Below are 22,264 nucleotides of genomic sequence, written 5' to 3'. Positions count from 1 at the left end.
GAGCTGAGAGAAATGGCCATTGCTGTGCAGTGTAGCTGACTTTGTGGGTGGGATCTTGTCTTGATGCATTCCAAAGAGAGAGTCTAGCCTGCCTATGTCCCATTCTGTAATTACTTGATTCTCACAGGGGAAGCCGGTAGCATCTGAAGAACTCAGATCAAGGCAGGTATAGTCCAGTCTAGTCAGCAGAGTCAAGTCACAGTAGGCACCATCAGGTTAAGGAGATATAGTCCTGTTGAGGTGGATCAGTAAAGGCATGACAGGCAACATAAAAGTAGAAACTCTCTTGAGCAGAGGGCAGATAAACAGATGACCTTGGATAGCTCCAAGTGGGTCCTGCTGGAGCTCTTTAATATCATCATCATCAATTTATATACGGCTTACCATATCAAAAGATATCTCTAAGCACTTTACAGAAACAGATTAAAATACATAATTACAAATACCCCCAAAATCACCTAAAATATTTAAAACCAAAGATAAAAGCACACCAACTAATAAGCAGACTAATAGGGCAGCGCAATCATTCAGGGAAGGCTTGGGTAAAGAGATGTGTCTTTAACAGCCTCCCAGATACCAACAGGGAGGGCATTCCATAAGGTGGGTGCCATGATGGAGAAGCTCCACCTCCAGGTTGCTGCCAGATGACAATCTGCAAGTTGCGGTACAACCTGCAAGGCCTCCTCTGATGACCTTTGCAACAGTAGGGCAGTACGATGTCTCAATAGGAAACCAAAACAACTGAAGTCTTATGACAAGACTTGAAGTGTGGACAGCTGTGCTTCTCCTGGAGCTGCTGACTGGATTGTTCAAAGGCCTTTGCCTGATTTTGCAGTCTTAGACTTCTGCAAGGCTAAGGAGATGGAAGTTTTGCCAGGGACTCAGCCTCTGAGTCAGAAGACCATGGCAGGGCTGTGTCCTCTGGCTGGGAAGGCTCTGAATAAGGTACTGACTGTCCTACCTCCAAGGAAGCATCCTATATCACCTCCTTCTCAGAGTCCTCTGCTGCACACTGGAAGGTCTGAGGGCAAGGGGCCCTAACATGTAGGTCACCACATGGCTCCACTCTCTAGGATCCCTCATGACTGAGTGCTAGTTTGAATTTGGGCTGAAAATTAGTTTGGAGGACCAGAGGTTGTCTTTAATAGCATTTCCTTCTATTCTTCCTCCAAGCCCATTTGATCAGGTCCTTCTGTCCATAATACTATCGCTACAACTGCCTGAAAGTCTTATCTCTCCAGTTGCAGGGTCATTCAGTTCTTTCCAGATGAATTTTAAGTCAGTGATACCAATCACCTATTCTCTGAAATATGTTTTGTCAACATTGGATGGAACATTATCTGTTATTTCATGTGCTGTGTGGTTATGCTTAGAATTAATGAGGGATAAAGTTAAAGGATATATTATCACACACTTCGTTTGATTTTTCTTCTCTCAGATATGTAGAATTTGCTCTTTTGAAATTCATATTTAATTTGTTTCCTCATGAAATGTAATCTATTACCCTCTGGAGCAGATCTGGGGTGTGTGAAAGGGGTAGAAGAAATCTGTTCTGCCAATGATTTTCATTTTGTTGGGAGACAGCCAGTGTTGGATCCAACACATAGTTTTCTTCCAAATGGAGTATATTAAAAAAATCTGTGTTCCTAGGTATGTTCAACAAATAATGCAATAGTAACAGCTGAATGCAATTCTTCTTTTTGAAAATAATTCCAAAATGGCCAGTTCTCTTAATTCAGTTTCTTAGTAATATATGTCTACTAGGGATTTTTGTTTTTATTCTTTTAAAATAACTTTTAATATTATCACTGTCATTTCTGTTTGTCTTTTGCACAATCTGTTTAAGGTTCACTCTTCTCCCATTTACTGATTACAGATTTTAAAACTTTTGACTTGATTCATGCAATGCAGTAAATGTTTCAACAGATTTTTATATTGAAATTTCCTATTCAGTCCGCCATTTATGGTGACATAAACATAATACACACCTGTTCAGTACATCTCTTACATGTTGATATCTTTTCCTGGTATGGTGCAAATTGGAAAAGCATGCATTTTAACATCTGGCCTAGTTTACTTAAATCTGTTGAAGGAATCATTAAGCCAGCTTACATGATCAAAATAAGCCACGATGACATTTAAATCACAGCATGTGCCGCTCGCGATTTGAATAATCACCACCTGTGCAGAGCTTGTTGTGTTGTCCAAACCTGGGTGGCATGGCTTGTTAGAGGAGAAAACAACCCTCCAATAACCCTCCAACAACCTATAGGTTATTGGAGGGTTGTTTTCCCCTCCAACAAGGCATGCCACCCGGGTTCGGTTTGACAAGACAAGTTGTGCCCAGGTGGTGATCATTCAAATCGTGCCGCCAACACATCTGGCACTTGCCACAATTTAAATAAGCTTATTTAATCATGTGAACCTGGTCATTATGTTTAATGCAGTCTGAATTGGGGTCTACAGTGATAAATAAATCACTTTTAATATGGGATTAAAATGCATTTTCTGGAAGAAAAAGAGGACTGGAGCGGTGAGTGTTGACCCTCCAGGGAATAAGAGAACATGAAGAGTTCTTGGACAGTTCTTGGACAGAACAGTGGAACTACAGCAGCAAAGCGAAGAACAGAAGCTAGAAGAGCAACAGCAAGCTGAGGCAGAAGAGGAAACTGCTGAGGTGAGGAAAAATGAAGTAGAGGATACTCCTTGGAAAAGGGTGACAGTTAGGAGCAGAAGAACTAGAAGACACTCGGCACCAGTGGATGCAGTGGAACTAGGGAACTGTTTCCAGGTACTTGAGGATGAGAATGGAGGACAGCCTGAAGAGGACGAATTACAGGGGAACCTGCATGAGAGCAAGCAAGAGGCTGAAGGTTAGCCAAGCAGAGGCGATGAAACCAAGGCTTACTGCTAGAAGAGGAGAGTAGTAGTAGTAGTGGGAGACTCCTTGCTGCGTGAGATCGAAACCCAATTAGGTCTCGAAGACCCGTGGACTCATCAGATATGCTGTCTCCCGGGAGGACGGATTAGAGACTTGACTGAAAGGTTGCCTGCACTCATAAAGCCCACTGACAGGTATCCCTTTCTTCTCATCCATGTGGGAACAAATGATACTGCCAAGCAGGGCTACGAAGAAATCACTTCAGACTTTGAAGCTTTGGGAAGGAAACTCAAGAACTTTGGGGCCCAGATAGTTTTCTCATCCATCCTTCCAGTAGTTAGAAGAGGGATAGAAAGGGAAAGAAAAATACTCCGGGTGAATGACTGGCTACAAAGGTGGTGCTGACGTGAGAGATTTGGATTCTGGGACCATGGGCTATACTTCCTGGAAGATGGACCGTTGGCAAGGGATGGGTTGCACCTCACAAAGGCTGGGAAAAGGTGTTTGGCCACAGCATGAAGAACTTTATCAGGAGGGCTTTAAACTGAATCCTACGGGGAAGGGAGACGTAAAGTTGGGGTAACAATGGATGAAGGCTCATGCACCACAGCGGAGAGAGCAGCTCTAATAGCACCCAGTAATAGTCTTCACAAACATGTAGGAAGAAAGCGAGACCATGAAGCGCATGGTCTTCAATTTCTATATGCTAATGCCCAGAGTATAGGAAACAAACAGAATGAACTTGAACTCTTAATACAGGAGGGAAATTATGATTTGACAGGTATAACTGAGACTTGGTGGGATGACTGTCATGACTGGAATATAGCAATTGAAGGATATAACTTGTTCAAAAAGAACAGGAGGGACAGAAAGGGAGGTGGGGTTGCACTATATGTTAAAAATACTTACCTCTGCACAGAAATACAAGAAGATGAGCTTGGTAGCCCCATTGAGAGCATCTGGGTTAAAATAAATGGAGCAAAGAATAAAAGGAATATGGTGGTTGGAGTCTACTACCGGCCACCCAATCAAGGAGAAGACGAGTATGAAACTTTTGAAAAGCAAACAGCCAGTGTTTCAAGGAAGCATGATGTAGCAGTAATGGGGGACTTCGATTTCCCCAATATTTGTTGGGAGACAAATGCTGCAAAACATGGCCCCTCCAAGAAATTCCTGATTTGTGTGGCAGATAACTTCCTCCTACAGAAAGTGGAGGAAGGAACTAGAGGATTGGCTATCCTTGACTTGATCCTAACCAACAGAGATGACTTAGTGGATAAAGTAGCAGTTACGGGAACTCTGGGGGAAAGTGACCGTGTTATACTTGAGTTCATGGTTCTAAAGGAAGCAAAAGCCAAGTGTAGCCAAACCCGTACCCTGGATTTTAGGAAAGCTGATTTTAATAAACTCAGAACAATGATAAGTAAGGTCCCATGGCAAGCAACTCTGATGAGAAAAGGAGTCCAAGATGGGTGGGAGTTTTCAAAAAAGGAAATTCTAAAGGCACAATTACAAACAATTCCAACAAGAAAAAAAGGTGGAAGACAACAGAAGAAGCCAGTGTGGCTTCACAAAAAGCTTAGAGATGACCTGAAAACAAAAAAGGGTACATATAGGAAGTGGAAAGAAGGCCAAACAACAAAGGAAGAGTACAGGCAGGTAGCACAGAATTGCAGGGATGGCGTCAGGAAGGCCAAGAACGAGCTGAGGTTAGCGAGGGATGCAAAAAGCAACAAAAAAGCTTTCTTCAACTACGTGCAAAGTAAAAGACAGAGGAAAGAAATGGTGGTTCAGCTATTAAATAAGGATGGGAAAATGATAACAGATGACAAAGAAAAGGCAGAAGTGCTCAATTCCTACACTGGCTCAGTCTTTTCCCAAAAGAGGGTCTATGACCCCCCTGGCAAAGGCAAAGTACAGGCTGAAGGGGCAGGATTGTAGCTTGAGATCGATAGGCATATGGTCAAGGAACACCTAATTACTTTGAATGGGTTCAGATCTCCAGGGCCAGATGAACTGCATCCTAGAGTAATAAAGGAACTGGCAGAAGAACTCTCAGAACCACTGTCTATTATCTTTGAGAAATCATGGAGGATGGGTGAAGTGCCAGATGACTGGAGGAGGGCTAATGTTGTTCCTGTCTTCAAAAAGGGTAAAAAGGAGGAACCTGGGAACTACAGACCAGTCAGTCTGACATCAATCCCTGGGAAAATTCTGGAGCAGATCATAAAGCAATCCATCTGGAAGCACGTTGAAAACAATGCAGTGATTACTCAAAGCCAACATGGATTTGTCAAGAACAAATCCTGCCAGACGAATCTGATCTCATCTTTTGATCAAGTTACCTCCCTTGTGGACTGTGAGAATGCTGTGGACACAATATACCTTGACTTCAGCAAAGCTTTCGACAAAGTGCCCCGTGATATCCTGATGAGCAAACTAGCTCAGAGTGGGCTAGATGAAACAACGATCAGGTGGCTCCACAGTTGACTACAGAATCGGACTCAAAGAGTGCTTATCAATGGGATCTTCTCAAACTGGGAAGAGGTAATGAGTGGGGTACCACAGGGCCTAAGTCCTGGGCCCAGTGCTCATCAACATTTTTATGAATGACTTGGAGGAGGAGGTGCAGGGAATGCTGATCAAATTTGCAGATGACACAAAATTGGGTGGGATAGCTAATACTTTGGAAGACAAACAAAATTCAAAGTGATCTGGATAGACTGGAGTGCTGGGCAGAAAACAGAATGAAATTTAATAGGGATGAATGCCAAGTTCTGCACCTAGGAAAAAGAAACCAAAAAAGCACAGTTACAAGATGGAGGATATGTGGCTCAACAACACTACAAGCGAGAAGGATCTTGGAATGGTTGTAGATCACAAGCTGAATATGAGCCAACAATGTGATGCGGCTGCAAAAAAGGCATATGCTGTTTGGGGCTGCATTAATAGCAGCATAGCTTCAAAATCCCAGGAAGTACTAGTTCCCCTCTACTCAGCACTGGTTAAGCCTCATCTGGAGTACTGTATACAGTTCTGGGCACCGGACTTTAAGAAGGATGCAGACAAGCTGGAGAGGGTTCAGAGGAGGGCAACAAAGATGATCAGGGGACTGGAAACAAAGCCCTATGAGGAGAGACTGAAAGAACAGGGCATGTTTAGCTCTGAGAAGAGAAGACTGAGGGCAGATAGGATAGCGCTCTTCAAGTACTTGAAAGGTTGTCAGAGAGAGGAAGGCCAAGATCTCTTCTTGATCATCCCAGAGTGCAGGACACGGAATAATGGGTTCAAGCTACAGGAAGCCAGATTCCGGCTGAACATCAGGAAAAACTTCCTAACTGTTAGAGCAATACAACAATGGAACCCATTACCTAGGGAGGCAGTGGGCTCTCCCACACTGGAGGCATTCAAGATGAGGCTGGGCAGCCATCTGTCAGGGATGCTCTGACTTTGATTCCTACATTGAGCAGCGGGTTGGACTCGATAGTCTTATAGGCAGGCCCCTTCCAACCCCACTATTCTATGATTCTATTACATAAGAATTGTGACTGCAAGGAGAAATGTAGTAACACTGATAGCCTGAGTATACTGTGATGCAGTGGTGCATGTTTGTGCCACTGCAGCAGAAGTGGCATTGGTGGAATCATGTAACTGCTTGAATTTGCCATTGTCATTGCTACAGTGCGTTAGGTGCTATAAATTAACATTGCTGGGAAGGCAGGGCCACACCACCAGCTCTGTGCATCCTACATAAGTGATTGTTAGAAGGCCCACCCCTTTCTCAAGTCTAAAAAACCTCCCTATGCAACAGAGCTACAGTGTGGGGGTGATGGAGGAGGAGTGCTGCCAACTGTGCTGTTCTGGACCCTATGGAATCATTCTCCATTTTTCTTTCTTGCTTTCCAGTACTCTAGTGAGATCTGGGAAACATTTTTTTCTTTTAGCGGGACTGGGGATCCAAGAGTAGATCAGGTGGTGGTACTTCTCTATTGCTTGCTGTGTACCACCATTTCTGTCATCCCCACCTGCTCAGAGTAGCACAGGTGGTGACTCCTCCTAGCCACTGCCAGTGCTACTCTGGGTGGGGATGACAGAAGTCACGGTGATCTGCTATCTATGGAGAAACACCACTGCCAGCACTATTCTGGGTTCCTTGGTTTGCTTCTGTCTTGGCTATGGGGCAGTATATAGAGAACCTCAACTATGGGGCACTATGTATATGTAAATAATAATAATAATAATAATACCTTTACCAGCGAAACATATTAGCACTGGTGGAGGCAGAAAGAGAATTGTCTGTGTGCACATCAGTGCCCATGGGCACCAAGTTGCATATCCCAGGCTTAGAATCAATCTACAAGTTTGGTTTTATGTTTATTAAGAGCTTTGTATGGGAGATAAATGTAGAATATTTGCAAATTTTACAGTACTCTCTTGTACATGTATTGAATGGGACTTACTCCAAGGTAAGCATTCATAGGATTGCCTATATTTTCAGTTTGCTCATGAGTAGTTCCTGTTTTGACTTCCTTGAAATAAAGTGTGAACTGAGATCACAATTGCTTTTTGTATATATAAAATATGGTACACATGTTCTTATGGTCGTATTTTAAAGGGTAATATTTTGAAAATTGTTGTGCTCTATGTACTTTTTTTTTTTTTTTTTAGCTAAAGTCATAAATAGAACTTAAGAAATCTAATTTTTGGAAGATCAAAAATGCAGGCAGAAAAAAGGCCTGGATTTATTTTTTTTAAACGCCTTATGACTCATGTTGGTTTGTAAGCAGATTCACAATAGACATACTTCACAGAACTGTTGGGGATGGTAGAATCTAATTGATCTGATTACATGGAAGTCATACCATGGAAAATCCAGATAAGCTGGATGATAACACCTCTCTCTAACTTTCATGTAAAGTATGAGATTTGTTTTTAAAATCAAGATATTCATAGGAAATCAATGAAAAAAACTTGCATTAAAGACTTTTAAAGTATACAAACAAAAGAGGAGGAGATGAAGTATACTGGTGACAGTTTTACGCAATCCAATTAGAGTGGCAGAGACATCTAATTGAAAAGCACTTAGGCACTAGAATATCTTCTGAATGTGTAGATAGTCCCCACTACCAGTCCCCAAAGTGGTATGAATAATAGATTGTTGGCAGGCGTATCTCATATTTACTAGTTCGGTTATCTTTAAGGATAACATCTGAATTGTAATAATTTCTGAGGACAGTGTTCATGTATAAATCTACAGTACATCGTAAACATGGAGATAAATTCCAAGGTAATTTTGTTTGCTGTGATTTTGAAAACAGGTTTTATGCATCAGAATGGCAGGGCATTTGATGGTATGCTGTATTTTTCCATTAAGTTTTTAAGAGTTCAGAATCAAGTTAATTAGAAAGATCGAGTATTTGTTCAGACCACTGCTGCTTTCCTGAAGGGAACTGAGGATGATTAAAGAGCAAAATTGAATATTTTAATTCAAACTTGCATCAGACTTGTTTCAGGCAGTTTAAGTGTGGTTTGGTGTGATGTTGTAATTGGCAAACCATCCTGAGCATTTGGCTGGCAAAGCAAAATTGGAAACCGAACAATGGTTTGTGTGCTGTGTTTTGGCATGATTTGAATTGATGAGCCATAGTTATGGCCATTGCTCTGACTCCAGAAGCCACTTCTCCTAGAGACATGAATATTGAACAGACAAGTCATTATAAACCATGTTTGCCTGACTGTGTGGTAACTTAAAAGTATTGCTTCATTTGGATGCAACAAGAAATTATAGTGTGGCAGGAGCTAAGCGTCTTATGCTTGGAGAGGCTTTTATCGTTAAGATTGTTTAAAAAAAATAAACAAGAATATGGTTTTAAAAAACCCAGACCACCTTTTATTACTGTAAGTTTAAATGTGTTATTACTTCAAAATCTTATAATAACAGAGAACTTTTGTCCGAACATAAAATGTTGGATCATGAATTATGATGGCATCAGTTCACCCATCGCTAATTCTATTCCAATTTGAGTGCACTTGCTGAAAAGTGGTTTATAAATTCTAAAAATATATAAAATGCCTATATGAACCAGCCATTAGTCACCATATTGTAGGTTTGGCTTATAATTCTTTTTAAATATGTCTCATAGTTCACTAAATATTAGAACCAGTATAGGCTAGCTGTGTAATGAATGCCCAAGTAGAAAACTTGTCTCATAAAGTGTCCGATTGTTTTATTTGCAGGTTCAGCAAGTGCAAACTGTGCAACAGGTACAGCATGTATACCCAGCCCAGGTGCAGTATGTGGAGGGAAGTGACACAGTGTACACAAATGGAGCTATGTAAGTTAATCATTTTTGACATCTCCTTCCTAATAGTATGCATGGCTAAACAGATTTCTGTAAATTATATTATGCAGTGTTTAAAAAGATATGAACAATATTCTATGTAAAATCATTTAAAGCTAAAGCTTTTCATTATCCAAAATTAAAAGCTTGGGGCAGTATCTGATGTGACACTACCACTAATGTAGATTACATTGCTCTAGCAACTTCTAACCCAATGCCAATAGTACAATGGTTTTCCCCGGAAAACCTGCTGCATCAGCAAACACTATTTGTGTTGTGCTAGCGGTCGCTTACATTAGCGCGACATAATTTACGTTAGCAGTAGTGTCGCATTGGATGCTACCCTTAGATCCTGTAGCAGCAGTTGAAATAAATCTTAAGAGAAATAGGAGTGAAATTAAGTTATTTGAAGTATTGTACATAATGTTTTGCATGTGATCAAAAATGTTTGTGTCTGGCCTAAGATAATGGTGAGATGTCCAGTACTGTATTAACGTCTACACATTTAAGTATCATTATTTCAAGGGAGGGGGCATAGCTCATTGGTTGGGTATATCTGTTGTGTGCAGAAGGTCTCAGGTTCAATCTGTAGGGTCTTCAGATAAAATAATTGAACTTATTGGGACTTCTTCGTAAACTAGTTTAGGATTGCTCTCTTAGTTGGCAGGACTGGGAAAGATCTCTTGGAGAGCTTCTGCCAGTGAAGGCTGTTGGTATTGGACGAGATGGACCAATGATCTGATTTGTTCTAAGGAAGCGTCCTATGTTCATTATATTCATTAAAATAAATGGGCCTTAGTCTCTGGATTGCAAGCATTATGCTATGATGTTCATATTTGATTGAAAGGTTTTTTCGTTACAAAGTGGCAGTTGTACCATATGTATGGGGACAATAGAATTTATTTAAATAAAAATGTTTTTGAAATAATTTATATGCAGTATTTTATTTTAAAGTATTTTAAAAGGTTTTTAAAAAATCTCTGTTCACAAGGCTCCATTCATACTTCTTAACATTACCCTATGTATATGTTTCTGTCTTCTCCTAATCATATAGTTCCCTGAAACATATAATGATATGTGGGGACTGGGGGGTGGCAATACCACTAAATAAAAGTGCTGTAATAATATGTTACAGTTGTTCCTGCATGTAGGAAAGGTGTGATACTTCGTTTTGAAATGTTCTGTCATCCATCGAATCATGATCCTTCTTTCTTTCCCCATGTACTTCATTGTTATTTCTGGCTCCTTCTTTCTAATCTCCATTCATAGTCCTGGTATATACACTATTCTGCTTGTCATCTGCTTCCAGGCATGTGTAGTTTTCTTTCTCAAGGCTGCTGCTTCATAGGTTACATTTGTTACAACACAGAAGGCACTTTTTTTGTAGGAAAAGGCATGCAACCCATATATTGTATGCGATGGTCACACATACATTTGATTGCATGTACATGCAGCTATATATGTGTTTGTGTGACCATTTATATTATGTACTTTAAATGTATATCTCATATTTTTTCCTAGATAGAAACATATATAAGAAAATGTTTCATATGAACCTGCCCTCCCCAGTTGTGAATTATTGACCTTAATTTCCTCTGTTTCCTTTCTTGAAGCTCCACTGTTGACTTCTGATGGTAGTTATTGATGGTCTGTGGTTGGCATGGATCTTCAGGAGGTGGCAGGTGTTTGTTTTTTAAGTTATGTAGGTGAAGCCCATAATGAGATAAAACTGTTGGTTGGCATTTTTTTTTAAGGACAGACCAAATGCCTGAACTGACAACGTAAATAAGCTAGTGTCATATGACACGTGTTGTTGTTGTTCAGTCGTTAAGTTGTGTCCAACTCTTCGTGACCCCATGGACCATAGCACGCGATATGACACGTGACATAGCCGTTAACAGTTCTGAAGATGAGAGTATGTAATAACTGCACAGTCTAGAATTTCTAAATGAAGAAGTTTTGTTACAGTGGATACATTGCAGTATAATGTGATTATATAAAATGTCTTAAAGTAGAGAATCTCAGTCACGTAGCTACGAGATGTTCATGCCTGACTCTTCAGCAAGTGAGGACGGCAACAGGTAGAAGCTATATTCTAGTCAACACTTTCTGTACGTTACATATCTGTGACTTCTCTGAATATTGACCTGTGAGATCCCATCTGAAGTAGAAAGAATGCAGATTCTTAACTGGGTGAATGTTTTGGCTATATTGTCTGTATTGTACCCTTGCTATGTATTTCCTTCACATGTATGTGGCTCTGACATGTTATCTACAGAGCATATAGAAAGGGGTCTGTACAACCCCTGCATTATTATAATTACAACAATTTTGAATGGAAGGGGGATCGAGTTACTACTTAAGTTTTATAGTGTTAAGATGCCTTTTATTAATACCGGGTTTCTGATACTGTCAATTTATTATTTCTTCTATTGCCTTCCCTACAGCTGCCTTTGCTCATTTGCTAACCTTGGTACAAAAAGGCCTTTCTAATGACAGAACTAGCAGTTATGAAAGACTCAGGGTGCTGCCAAAAATAGGAGTCCTGTGTCAGGTTATTATTCTCCCCTTTCCCTCCATAATAATTTCAAATGTATTGGGTTGTATCCAGTGTTAGTCTAACTTATGTCCCATTCATTCCAGTGGGTCTACTCTGAGTAGGACTAATGTGATGCAACCCACTGATGATTATAAATAATGGACACAGTCCAGAAACATGATGGGGATATTCCCTTTTCAAAGCTGACAGTTCGGCCTGCAGCACTCCCCCAGTAAATTATAGTCAGTGTTTTTAATAGCTGTGCTCTGCAAGAGTAAATCAGTTTGAAAAGTAGATGAGCTAAATAATAATTATTTTGTTTACTCTCATTTTAAAGTAAGAAATATTGTTACTAGATTACTAACTAATCATAGTAAACTATATTACGTTATGCAAAAGCAGTATTTTTAGAAGCATTTTTATATATGGAAAATTGAATGGTTTTTTTAAAGGTTTGTTAAATAAATAGACTGCAAAGTTAAAAACTGAAATAGTATGAACAGGTATTTGAATCAAGGTTCTACTGTGGGTTCAAATTTTTATAGCAATTACACTGTCTCTAAGGAAATAAAGAACCGTTAAATGAGTAGAAGGGAATTAATTGCAAGGAAAAACATATTCTTGGTGGAGTGAAATGTATCTGTACAACAGTTCAAAAACTAAAAAGCAACTTTTACATAGAAAGATCAGTTGTGCTGCAAGTAAATGAATCCTCTTGAATGAGCAGATGAAAGAAAATGCAGGGTCACATTCAGCTCAGGTACATGCCGAGGCAAGATGAGATGGCAGGAGTACTAATTTATAAAAGGCAACAGATCATTGTCGTGACATTTACATAGAACCTAATAGAGTCAGCTGGGAATAAATCAAAGTGTGGGTGTGTGCCATGTGCATACCACCCTTGAAACCTCAGAAAATATAAAAGATTTACCCTTTCAGTGCCATACTATTTAGTAGGTTACTACTGAAATTCTTTCCAGGGAGATAGGTCAGGAAGATTGCTGTAAAAACTCCTGAACAAATAAAAATGGTAACTATAGACCTATGCAGGTGTTCAGCCTGCGCAGGTGAGGGCTAAAAGTGGAGAGGGGAAGTGGGCCCGCAAGCAAGCTCTGACCTCAACATCCCCACCCTCTCCTGTTCCGTCCCCAACCTTAACGCGTTAACAAAGGGGGACTGTAGAAGTCAAGGCAATTCTACTTGCATTTGCTTTTGAATGTGAGTAGAAGCTTCTGTGCAATCAGGAACCCTGATAAAACAGAGTTCCCATGGAGGCTTCTATTGATGTTCAAGTGAACATGAGTAGAAGACCCCTGCTGTCCTCCCCCCTTAACACAGGAAGGTTGAAGACTGAGTGGGCAAGGATGGGGATGTTTGGGATAGGGCTTTCGTGCCTGCCCATGTCCCCTCCGTATTTTTAGCCTTCATGTGAGCAGGCTGAACACCCACCTAGGGCTTGTGTGTCACATACTTTTATACTGTTGCACAAACACCCAACCTCCCCAGCTCCTACAACCCTACTATGGCTTCCATGGGACATGTTAGAATCTGAAGAATCCTAGTTTTCTTTTTCTGGTATTTTATATCTCATTATTTCGTATGGAAATTCGGATATGTTGGCAAACATTTCCAATTTACTTTAGTGCTTGAACAAGTTTCCAACTCCCAAACAAAGCCATCTTTCCTACCACTAAATGTATTTCATCTTTCTATTGTGGTCGAATACTATGTATTCTTTGCTCAAAGCACCTGCGGATGACTGCTCTGAGACTGAGAATCGGGAACTGGTGGACATTATGTGTTACATGTTTGTGATGTTTTTCTGTTACAAATGGTGTGTCGTGTCCACTTTTAGCACATTTGGATTAACAGCCTGCTTTTACTCTGCTTCTGTTTTCTAATAAATATTTGATAGCTTTTTCAGGAAAAGAGAATTCACCTTATATTAAGAGATTATTTTTAAAGCTCTTTGTAGTCTAGAAAGTACTGTAAGAAATGATGAATAATATTATGTTATTTGGTTACAGCTATTGTGCACTGAACTCCACAATGGAAGTGTTGACTCCCTCTAGTAAAGGGACACATATAAACAACTTTTTTTTCTTTTTCTTTTCCTTAAGACGAACAACAACATATCCTTACACGGAAACTCAGATGTACAGCCAAAACACTGGGGGGAATTACTTCGATACCCAAGGAAGTTCTGCACAGGTGACAACAGTGGTCTCTTCTCATAGTATGGTGGGCACTGGAGGCATTCAGATGGGTGTCACTGGAGGACAGCTCATCAGCAGTACAGGAGGTACCTACCTGATTGGCAATTCAATGGAAAACTCTGGTCATTCAGTGACTCACACAACACGAGCCTCCCCAGCTACTGTAAGTAGTTTAGATTGTTATGTACCTTTATAGCTAGATGCTCGGTCCTCATTATGTCTTTCCATTATGTTTGTTTTCAGTAACAGAAACCATCAGTTTGCTTAATGAAGGCACAATCCACCCAGCACTGTTGCCATGCAACCTCTGTTATTACAGTGTGGCTTGCACAAGGACCTTGAAATTAATAAAAGCCACCCAACAGCAGTGCTCAGCAGATTTTGCCCCAACTAATTTATTTATTTATTTTTATTTACCATACTTTAAAACTGCCCAACAATCAAAGTTCTCTGGGCAGCGTACAATTCCTTAAAAAGATACAGTACAAACATTAAAACAAAAAAATAAAAACCGCGCAGAATAAAACCAAGATAAAACCAGCAGCAAAGAATAACAGTGTTACAAAATCATAAAACCAAATTAAAACCAGCAGAATAGAGTCGTAAAAGCATGAAACTCAGTTCTTAAAATACCTGGGAGAATAAACAGGCCTTCACCTGATGCTGTAAAGACCATAACGCAGGTGCTGACCACTCTGGGGAGAGCATTCCACAAATGGGGTGTCACCACTGAAAAGGCCCTCTCTCTTGTAGCCACCCGCTTCGCTTCATTTGGCAGGGGCAACTGGAGGAGGGCCTGAGATGATGATCTTAATGGGAAATATGGCAGGTAACCTGGCCCCAAGCTGTTTAGGGCTGTAAGGGTTAAAAACAGCAGTTTGAATTGGGCCTAATATAGTTAGGCATAACATAACCACATCAACCAGTCCCAGTTACACCACTATGCAAAAAAACCCCCATATACTTCCTTAGTATTATTTACTTTTATTAGAATAGACCTAAGCCTGGAGGTTGTTCGCTGCCAAAGCTTTTTTTAATAGTGTATTTCTCCTCAAAACAAATATAATTGTGGGATTCTGCTAAATAAACTGACAATATCACAATTTCTGTCACATCTTTTACTTCTGGATTTCATACAGAAATGGCCACCATTAGCTCTAAGTAGCCCCATTCTGCACATTTCATATTTTAATTTTCTTGTTATTGAGAAGTGATCGATAAATTCACAGGTGCAGCTGTGATTTGTGTGAAATAAGCCAACTTCATACTATGGGTTATGAAACTGGCTTCTTTAAACAAACCATCATTAAGCTTAGGGTTCAGATGGCTGGCTAAACTGCAGTTAATTGATAGTGGAAGTGAGAGCTTCTGAACTCGCAGCTGCAGCAGAGGAGGAGAGGGGAAGGAGAAACATATGCCTGAGGCTGGTTTAGCATGACATCTAAATGTGACCGTTGTGGGTACTCTTTCCTTCCTGCAGGAGCTAGAATTACTTCATTGCTGTTGCTGTTGTTGTTGTTTTAAAAAACAACACACTGCTCAGTTGGGATTTTTTTTTTTAAGTTTTAATACCGTAGGACCTTAGAGTATACTTATCAACTCTTGATGCTGTATGTGGCAATATCCTTAATTGTTTCATGTACCATCTGTTTTGGCAGATTAAAAAAGAGAGTTTAAAAACTGCAGAGCTTGAAAGAGATAGAAACTTTCAAGCAGCTTGTGTGCTTTTAATATTATGACTAATAGATGTTAAAATAGCAAAAGACAAAACTGGCTGGTAAATTCAAAAATTTGTTTCTATAATGTGAATTAGTCATTGTTTTGAATTTCATTATTGCTCTACTCTTTCTCATTATTATTTTTGTATCAACAAAAACAGATTCCCTCCCCCGCCCTCTCATGGAATATGACAAGCCATGATATAGTGGAGAATAAAGGAAACTTTCAAGACTACAGCATTAAGTTCTTTGAGAATCTTCCTGTAGCAGTATGACATGGAAGCTTACTCTGACATGTGCTTATAAGACATTTACAAGGAAAAGAGATCTACCAAGCTCTTTGTATCCCCATTTCACCAGTTACTTGATGACATCAGTATTATTTTTGGGGAACAAATTCATTATTTGAAAGTCTCAGCATCAGATAGTTACAAAATGGGAAAAAGTTGTTGAGTTATACAGAAAGACGAGGTTTATATTGAAATGTGTTTAAATTCATTGCTGTTATGATAGCCTCTTACTATATAATATCATTGAGAATCAAAAGAGAATTCTTTTTACAACATTAGAAAGGATGGATTGTATTCATTAAGGCTTCTAGAATTATATTTTATCATTGCTAAGTGGTGGTAAAAGTATGGCAGAGGTACAAAAGTTTCTTATCGCTAGTGGCTGATTCATGGATACTGCCCTGAATAGAAAAGAAACGCAGGCAGGGAATTTCATGACTTTAGTAAGATTCCCCTTCACTCAATTACAAAATCGGTATGAGCTTGCAGTAAATCCTCCACTTGATTTTCATACCTGAGATAATGACAGTGATCACAGATTTCAAATAGAGACTAGACAAGAGCCCATATTTATCCAGGGGACTATTTTAATCATTTCAGCTTCCTTCACTGTTGATTAAAGCTTTGATCACAAAAATGAATAAAAGGTTCTCGTAAGACGTTGCTACATCAGAAATAACTGTATTCAAGTCACCTATAGCTATTTTAAGACTTCTTTGTATTGACAAACAATTACACATAGGCTGATGTTTTACTAGAAGTCTTTCTCCCTTTTTATCTTCTGTTTCTTAAAGATGCTATAATTATATACAGTTCTGTTGTATAAGTAATTTTTCATTGCCTTTGACTAGGGCTCAACAAATTGTAGCTGGCCTTGGTAGCCCAGCCAAAATTTGTTCTTGTCATGACCCTGTTGCCTCTCCAGAGGGAGGAGACAGGGTCTTCTGACATGATGCTGAGCTCAAGACCCAACCCAGCCCAACTGTGGAGAAGGATGGGAACTTGTCTCCAGTGCACTCAGAGACTGGAAAGCAGCAAGAAGTCTCACAGCTTTTCAGGTGTCTCTGAAGTTCCATGTAGCATCTAGGAGAGTGCCTAACATTCTCCTGTTCTTCTGAAGTCTGCAGGGAGAGTTTCGTGTTTCTCCAGAAACAAGAAAAGCACAAGGATCTCCATTACTCTTGCAAGAGCGAAAACAAGGTGCTTGCCATTGGTGAACTGGCAAAAGCATTTGTGTGAAGGGACTTGTTTTCTTGATGCGTACATAATAGGTCTTCTGTAACCTCCCTAATTTATGTCACACCAGATTTATTTATATATTTATACTTTTCTGTATTACATTACCACAAGAGAGATTACGGGATAGTCGGAAACCAGCATTTATTAATTGCTTAGGTATTGTTAATTTTGGTTAAAAGGATAAAGGAGAGAAAATGATGGAAGTAGCTAGTTTAAAAATAACATTAAAAAAGCCTTTGCCTGCAATTTTCAGTGTTAAATGTTCTAAGATTTACTTATCTCTGCTTACTTGTTAGGTTATCTTACTTATCTTAATAATTTCATTTTTAAATTCTTGCCACTTTGATTTTATCAATCACATGTAGCATAAGCTACTTTAAACTGTGAAAATATATACTGGATTTTCTAATAGTTTTTTTTTAAATCTTAAATTGAGCCAAATTTATTTTATAGCATACCTTTTAAGTATATGTGCTTGCTAATGGCAAAAGTTCTAATGCAGTGACTAATTACTGTTGTTCTTTTCAAGCATAGTAACCTACAAGATTTAAAAGCCACAAAGTCCCTGCTTTGGGAGGGAACAAGAAAACAAGCAAATTCAATCAGTCATTCTTCATAAAGTTACATACACGTGTAATAGCTAGTTAGAGTGGCCACTGAGAGAGACATTTAGGAAGTTACGTTATACTGAGTCAGACTACTTGTTCATCTAGCCCAGCGGTGAGGAACTTGTGGCCTTCCAAATGTTTTGGACTACAGTTCTTATCATTCCTCACTATACTGGCTAGGGCTGATGGGAATTGTAGCACAAATTACTCGGAGGGCCACAAGCTGCTCACCTCTGATCTAGCCAATTTTAGTCCACTCATATTTGGCAATGATTCTCTAAGGTCTCAGGCAGAGGTCTTTGATATCATCTGCTACCTGATCCGTTTAACTGCAGAAGCCAGGGATTGAACCTGGGACCTTCAGTGTGAAAGCATGTGCTGTACAACTGAGCTGTGATCTCTCTCCCTCTTCCTCCCCCAGTTCAGGGAGAAGTGGAGCCAAATGGCCATTGGTAAGGATGAACAACCCTGTCAATTTCTCATTTTTCCAGTATTAAGTTTTGTTTGTCTTGAACTTTGAGGTATTTTTTTAACATTCGCATGAAACGTTGTGTGCACTTTTGTGTAGATTTCTCCCAATACACACATTTTTGTACACAATTTTGTCTAATATACACATTTTTGTGAGCAATGCTCCCAATATAATGCATTTTTGAGCATTATCTTCACTAATATACACATTTTTGGTGGGAGAACTCCTTTGCAAAATTCAGAGAAGTGTAAATTTCAAAGGATAGCTGCATTTCAGTTCGCCCCTTGCTGCTGTTTTATCTTGGTTTTATTATGCGCTGTTTTTATAGTTTTGTATTTTATGTTTTCAATTTACCTGTATACCATTCAGAAAATTCTGTTTATTGGCTAGCCTCAAAGTGTAATAAATAAGAAAAAAAACCCAAGTGTGCTATTAAAATGTTCCTTAGAAATATAAGAAATAATCAAAAACATGCAAATTTGCTTAATTTCCATAATATATTCAGGCTGCAGAATTATGGGTTTCTGTGGCACACAATTCTGACTTTTAAAGTGCAAGGTATTCTGTTTACAGTCTAATAGTTTAAAAATTGTGCTTTGAGAGGATCACTTATTTTAATCTTAGGTTTCCTTTTAAGTAGAAAACACATTTAATCTCTGATACTATAAGGATGCAAACCTGTGGCCCCTGGGAGGGTGTCCCAGGGGTCATGGGACATTTTTGCATTTCCCTCTCTGAGGATGGAGAGAGATGTCCACCATTGGAAAGGACAAAAAGGGGATGTGCTGGGTAAGTCTGTGAACTTACAGGATCTGAAGCCCTCCTAATTCCCCCAATGTGTCCCCAGAATGGGGGGGGGGGAGTACACCAGCCCTGGAGCTGATTCCCCCCCCTTCCAGCATAAGCTGGCAGACTATAGGAAAAGGAAGCTCTTCATGGTCTCTGTGCATCACACATATGGGCTGTGCACCTGCGCAGAGACTCATTCGGAAAACTTCCAAACTGAGCCAGTTTTGGCAGGAACCCCTCCCCCGCCATCCATATTATATACCGCGTGGGTTCCTGCCGTCCCCTCAGTTCCTTTTCTACCACCTCAGGGTTACTTCATAGGGAACTTCTTCAACAATTTGTCAAAGCTGAGTGTTTTTTCCACTTCTATCTTGCTTCTTGCCTTTTTTCTTTTTTCTTTCTTCTATCTTTATCTTTTTTTATTAAAAGATTGAGAGAGAGAGGTGAAGGATGAGGAGAGTTTCGTTTGCCTTAGCGGTGATGCATCTCGCGGCTTATGGCCCCAAAGGCCCCATTTAGAAAATGTACAGCTTGTGTCGGTGAAGTGCCTTCTTCGGATGGTCACTCTTTATGCCTAATTTGTTTGGAAGAATCGCACAAGTGGAATCTTGCCACCACTGCCAATCATTATCAAAGCAGGCCCGCAAGAATAAGGCAGATTGTCTAAAAGCGATTCTTTGGCAATGGGCCCTTCAGGCAGTAGACATGCCTAAGGCTCAGACACCTCATGAACAGGCCTCTTTTGCTTCTTTAACAAGTGCGAAAGGGGCAGCTACTACGGCTCCAACGTCTCCTCCTCCATCAACTATGGAACAGGATCCAGTAGACCCACCTATACTGGGAAGGACTCTAACCATCTTGGTGGCCAGAAAACTTTCCAGAAAGACAAAACGCCCCAAACTGGCTGCGGACACACCAGAAAAAGAAGAGGAAGAAAGTCTCTAAACAGCAAGAGAAGGAGAGGGACATTCCACCTCCCCCTCCTCTACTTAATTCTCCTATACATATTGTGGCCTCTCCCACACGAGTAGTGGTTTTGGACTCAGCCTCTACAGTCTTGGAGAGTGAATTGAGGGACATGCCAACTCCCCCACCCCATCCAATTCAGACAACTCGAGACCGAAGATCTAGGTCTCCGATGCCAAACTGTCAAGGTACACAACTGTGGTCTCCTCAGCACCGAACAACATTGTCTTTTCGACAAAGTGCCTTGCCTCTTCAATACCGATCTCCGGATTGATACTGTGCAGACTATCGGCGTGGGGAATACGACCATGGTCATTCTCACTCTCCCAACGTGTGATTGGGATCAGTATTCTGATTGGTCTTCTCCTCCCTGTAGATTGCGGCGAGATGAGGATTGGAGACTTAGAAGGGATTGAGACCTTTTCCTTGATCGCTCTTGTTATTTGGGAGCTACTTCTCCATCCTATGCTCCTTTTAAGCCAGAGCAAGTTCCACGGTCCGAAACCCAGGACGTTTTCTTGCCTCCTCCTCCAGTACCAAGGTGTACTACCTCTATGATGTTACAAGAATTCGGTCGGGATCGACCGGCTCCTCCTCCAATTTCACCTTACCGTACCGCAGAAGTGGCACAGATGCAACCTGCCTCATCACCTGAATTGGGAGAAGACTACTGGTCGGACCCTTCCTCCTATTCTTCTGTTCCTCCTTCGGTCTCATCTCTGGATGATGTAGTTGGAACGAGAGATAGCGTATTGCCTTCTGAGGATATGGGGCACTTTTCTGAGCAAGTGCTTAGAATGGCACAGTTGTTAGGCATTGAGGTACAACAACCTGCAGAACAACTCCATGATCCGGTGTTTGATGCCGTCTCGATGGATATGTCAAGTCCCGTAGCCATTCCCTTTCTCCCAGCTCTGTTACGTACTGTGCAACAGACTTAGAAAACGCCTTTGTCCTCAGCCCCAACTTCTAAGAGACTTGAATCCATGTAACAGTTTCAAGAGACGGATGCCTCTTTCCTCTTTCCACATCCAAAATTAAATTTGATAATTGTGGAATCTGCTCAAGGCCGCTCTCAAAAACCACGTGCTTCATCTGTAGATAAGGAGGGCCGTAAGTTAGACCTAGTGGGACATTACCTCTACTCTTCAGCAGCATTGGGACTTTGAGTTTCCAACTATCAGGCCATGATGGCTAGGCACCAATTGTTCCTTTGGGAAAAAATGGATTCGCTTAGCGCCTACTTCCCTGAAGACCGAAGAGAGTTAGCAAGAATGTTCCATGAGGAGGTGTCCAAATTATCTTGCCAGCAGTTAATACAGCTTGTCACCAGGCTGACTGCAATGCGAAGGAGATGATTGGTCCTGTAGTATTAAGAAAACATGCTTGGCTCCGCTGCACGGGCTTGACCCCGGAAGCTCAGTTGAGAACAGAAGATCTACCCTTTGATGGAGAGGGGTTATTTAATGTGAAAACAGACGAGCAAATGGATTCCGTACAGAAAGCGAGAACTACTGCTTGTGAAATGGGTATCAGTCAAGTGCAACAGCAACAGCACGCACCTTATTGTCCTCGTTGTTGGTACCGACAACACCAAACTTGCACCCTTAGGCCATCTGGGGATCGAGTACCTAGATATCAACCTCACCAAAAACAAAGAAAAGCTATCCTTTCTTAAGTTTCAACAAAAGATGAAGGGCAACGGTCTTCCAAACGCTGTCTTTGACTCCAGACTTTTTCCTCTGACCATTACAGCCTACCTTTTGGGGATCTCCTGAACAAATTTTATCCGGCTTGAAGAAGAATAACATCAGACAAGTGGGTACTATTATTCGTCAAGGATACAAAATAGAATTCAACACTCTCCCACCATTATGTTCGATACGGACCATGCCATCTTCGAAAGCCCTACAGAAAGAAACACAATCTCTTCTAATGAAAGGAGCTATTCAGCGCCTCCGTCCAAAGCTCATTGTGGAGGGCTTCTTTTCCAGGTACTTCACCGTGCCAAAATGGGATGGGGGCCTTCGACCAATTTAGATCTTTGAGGCCTGAACAAATTTGTCACTACCAAGAAATTCAGAATGACAACTCTAGCTACGATTTTACCACTCCTTCAAAAGGGTTTGAGGTTCACCACAGTTGATCTCAAGGATGCATATTTCCACATAGCAACAGAAAAATCATACAGGAAATTCCCCCGTT

At 40.6% G+C, this 22,264-nt stretch overlaps 1 protein-coding gene across 6 annotated transcripts in view; it reads left to right on the top strand.

Moving 5' to 3' along the window:
* The window catches only part of RFX3 (regulatory factor X3), a 172,833-nt gene that overhangs the window by 88,551 nt on the left and 62,018 nt on the right, over positions 1–22,264 (top strand). For 5 of the 6 annotated variants that reach the window (XM_084834413.1, XM_084834411.1, XM_084834410.1 and 2 more), the window contains exons 3-4: positions 9,119–9,216; positions 13,882–14,140. In XM_084834413.1, the coding sequence (XP_084690539.1) occupies positions 9,119–9,216; positions 13,882–14,140 (357 nt within the window). The remainder of the gene's footprint in view (positions 1–9,118; positions 9,217–13,881; positions 14,141–22,264) is intronic. The other variant, XM_084834412.1, reaches the window with a different exon arrangement.

Source organism: Heloderma suspectum, chromosome 2, assembly GCF_057233095.1.
Source record: "Heloderma suspectum isolate Gila_16-S chromosome 2, 16-S_ref, whole genome shotgun sequence".
NCBI classification, from domain to species: domain Eukaryota; kingdom Metazoa; phylum Chordata; class Lepidosauria; order Squamata; family Helodermatidae; genus Heloderma; species Heloderma suspectum.
This window is presented reverse-complemented; position numbering and strand designations above follow the sequence as displayed.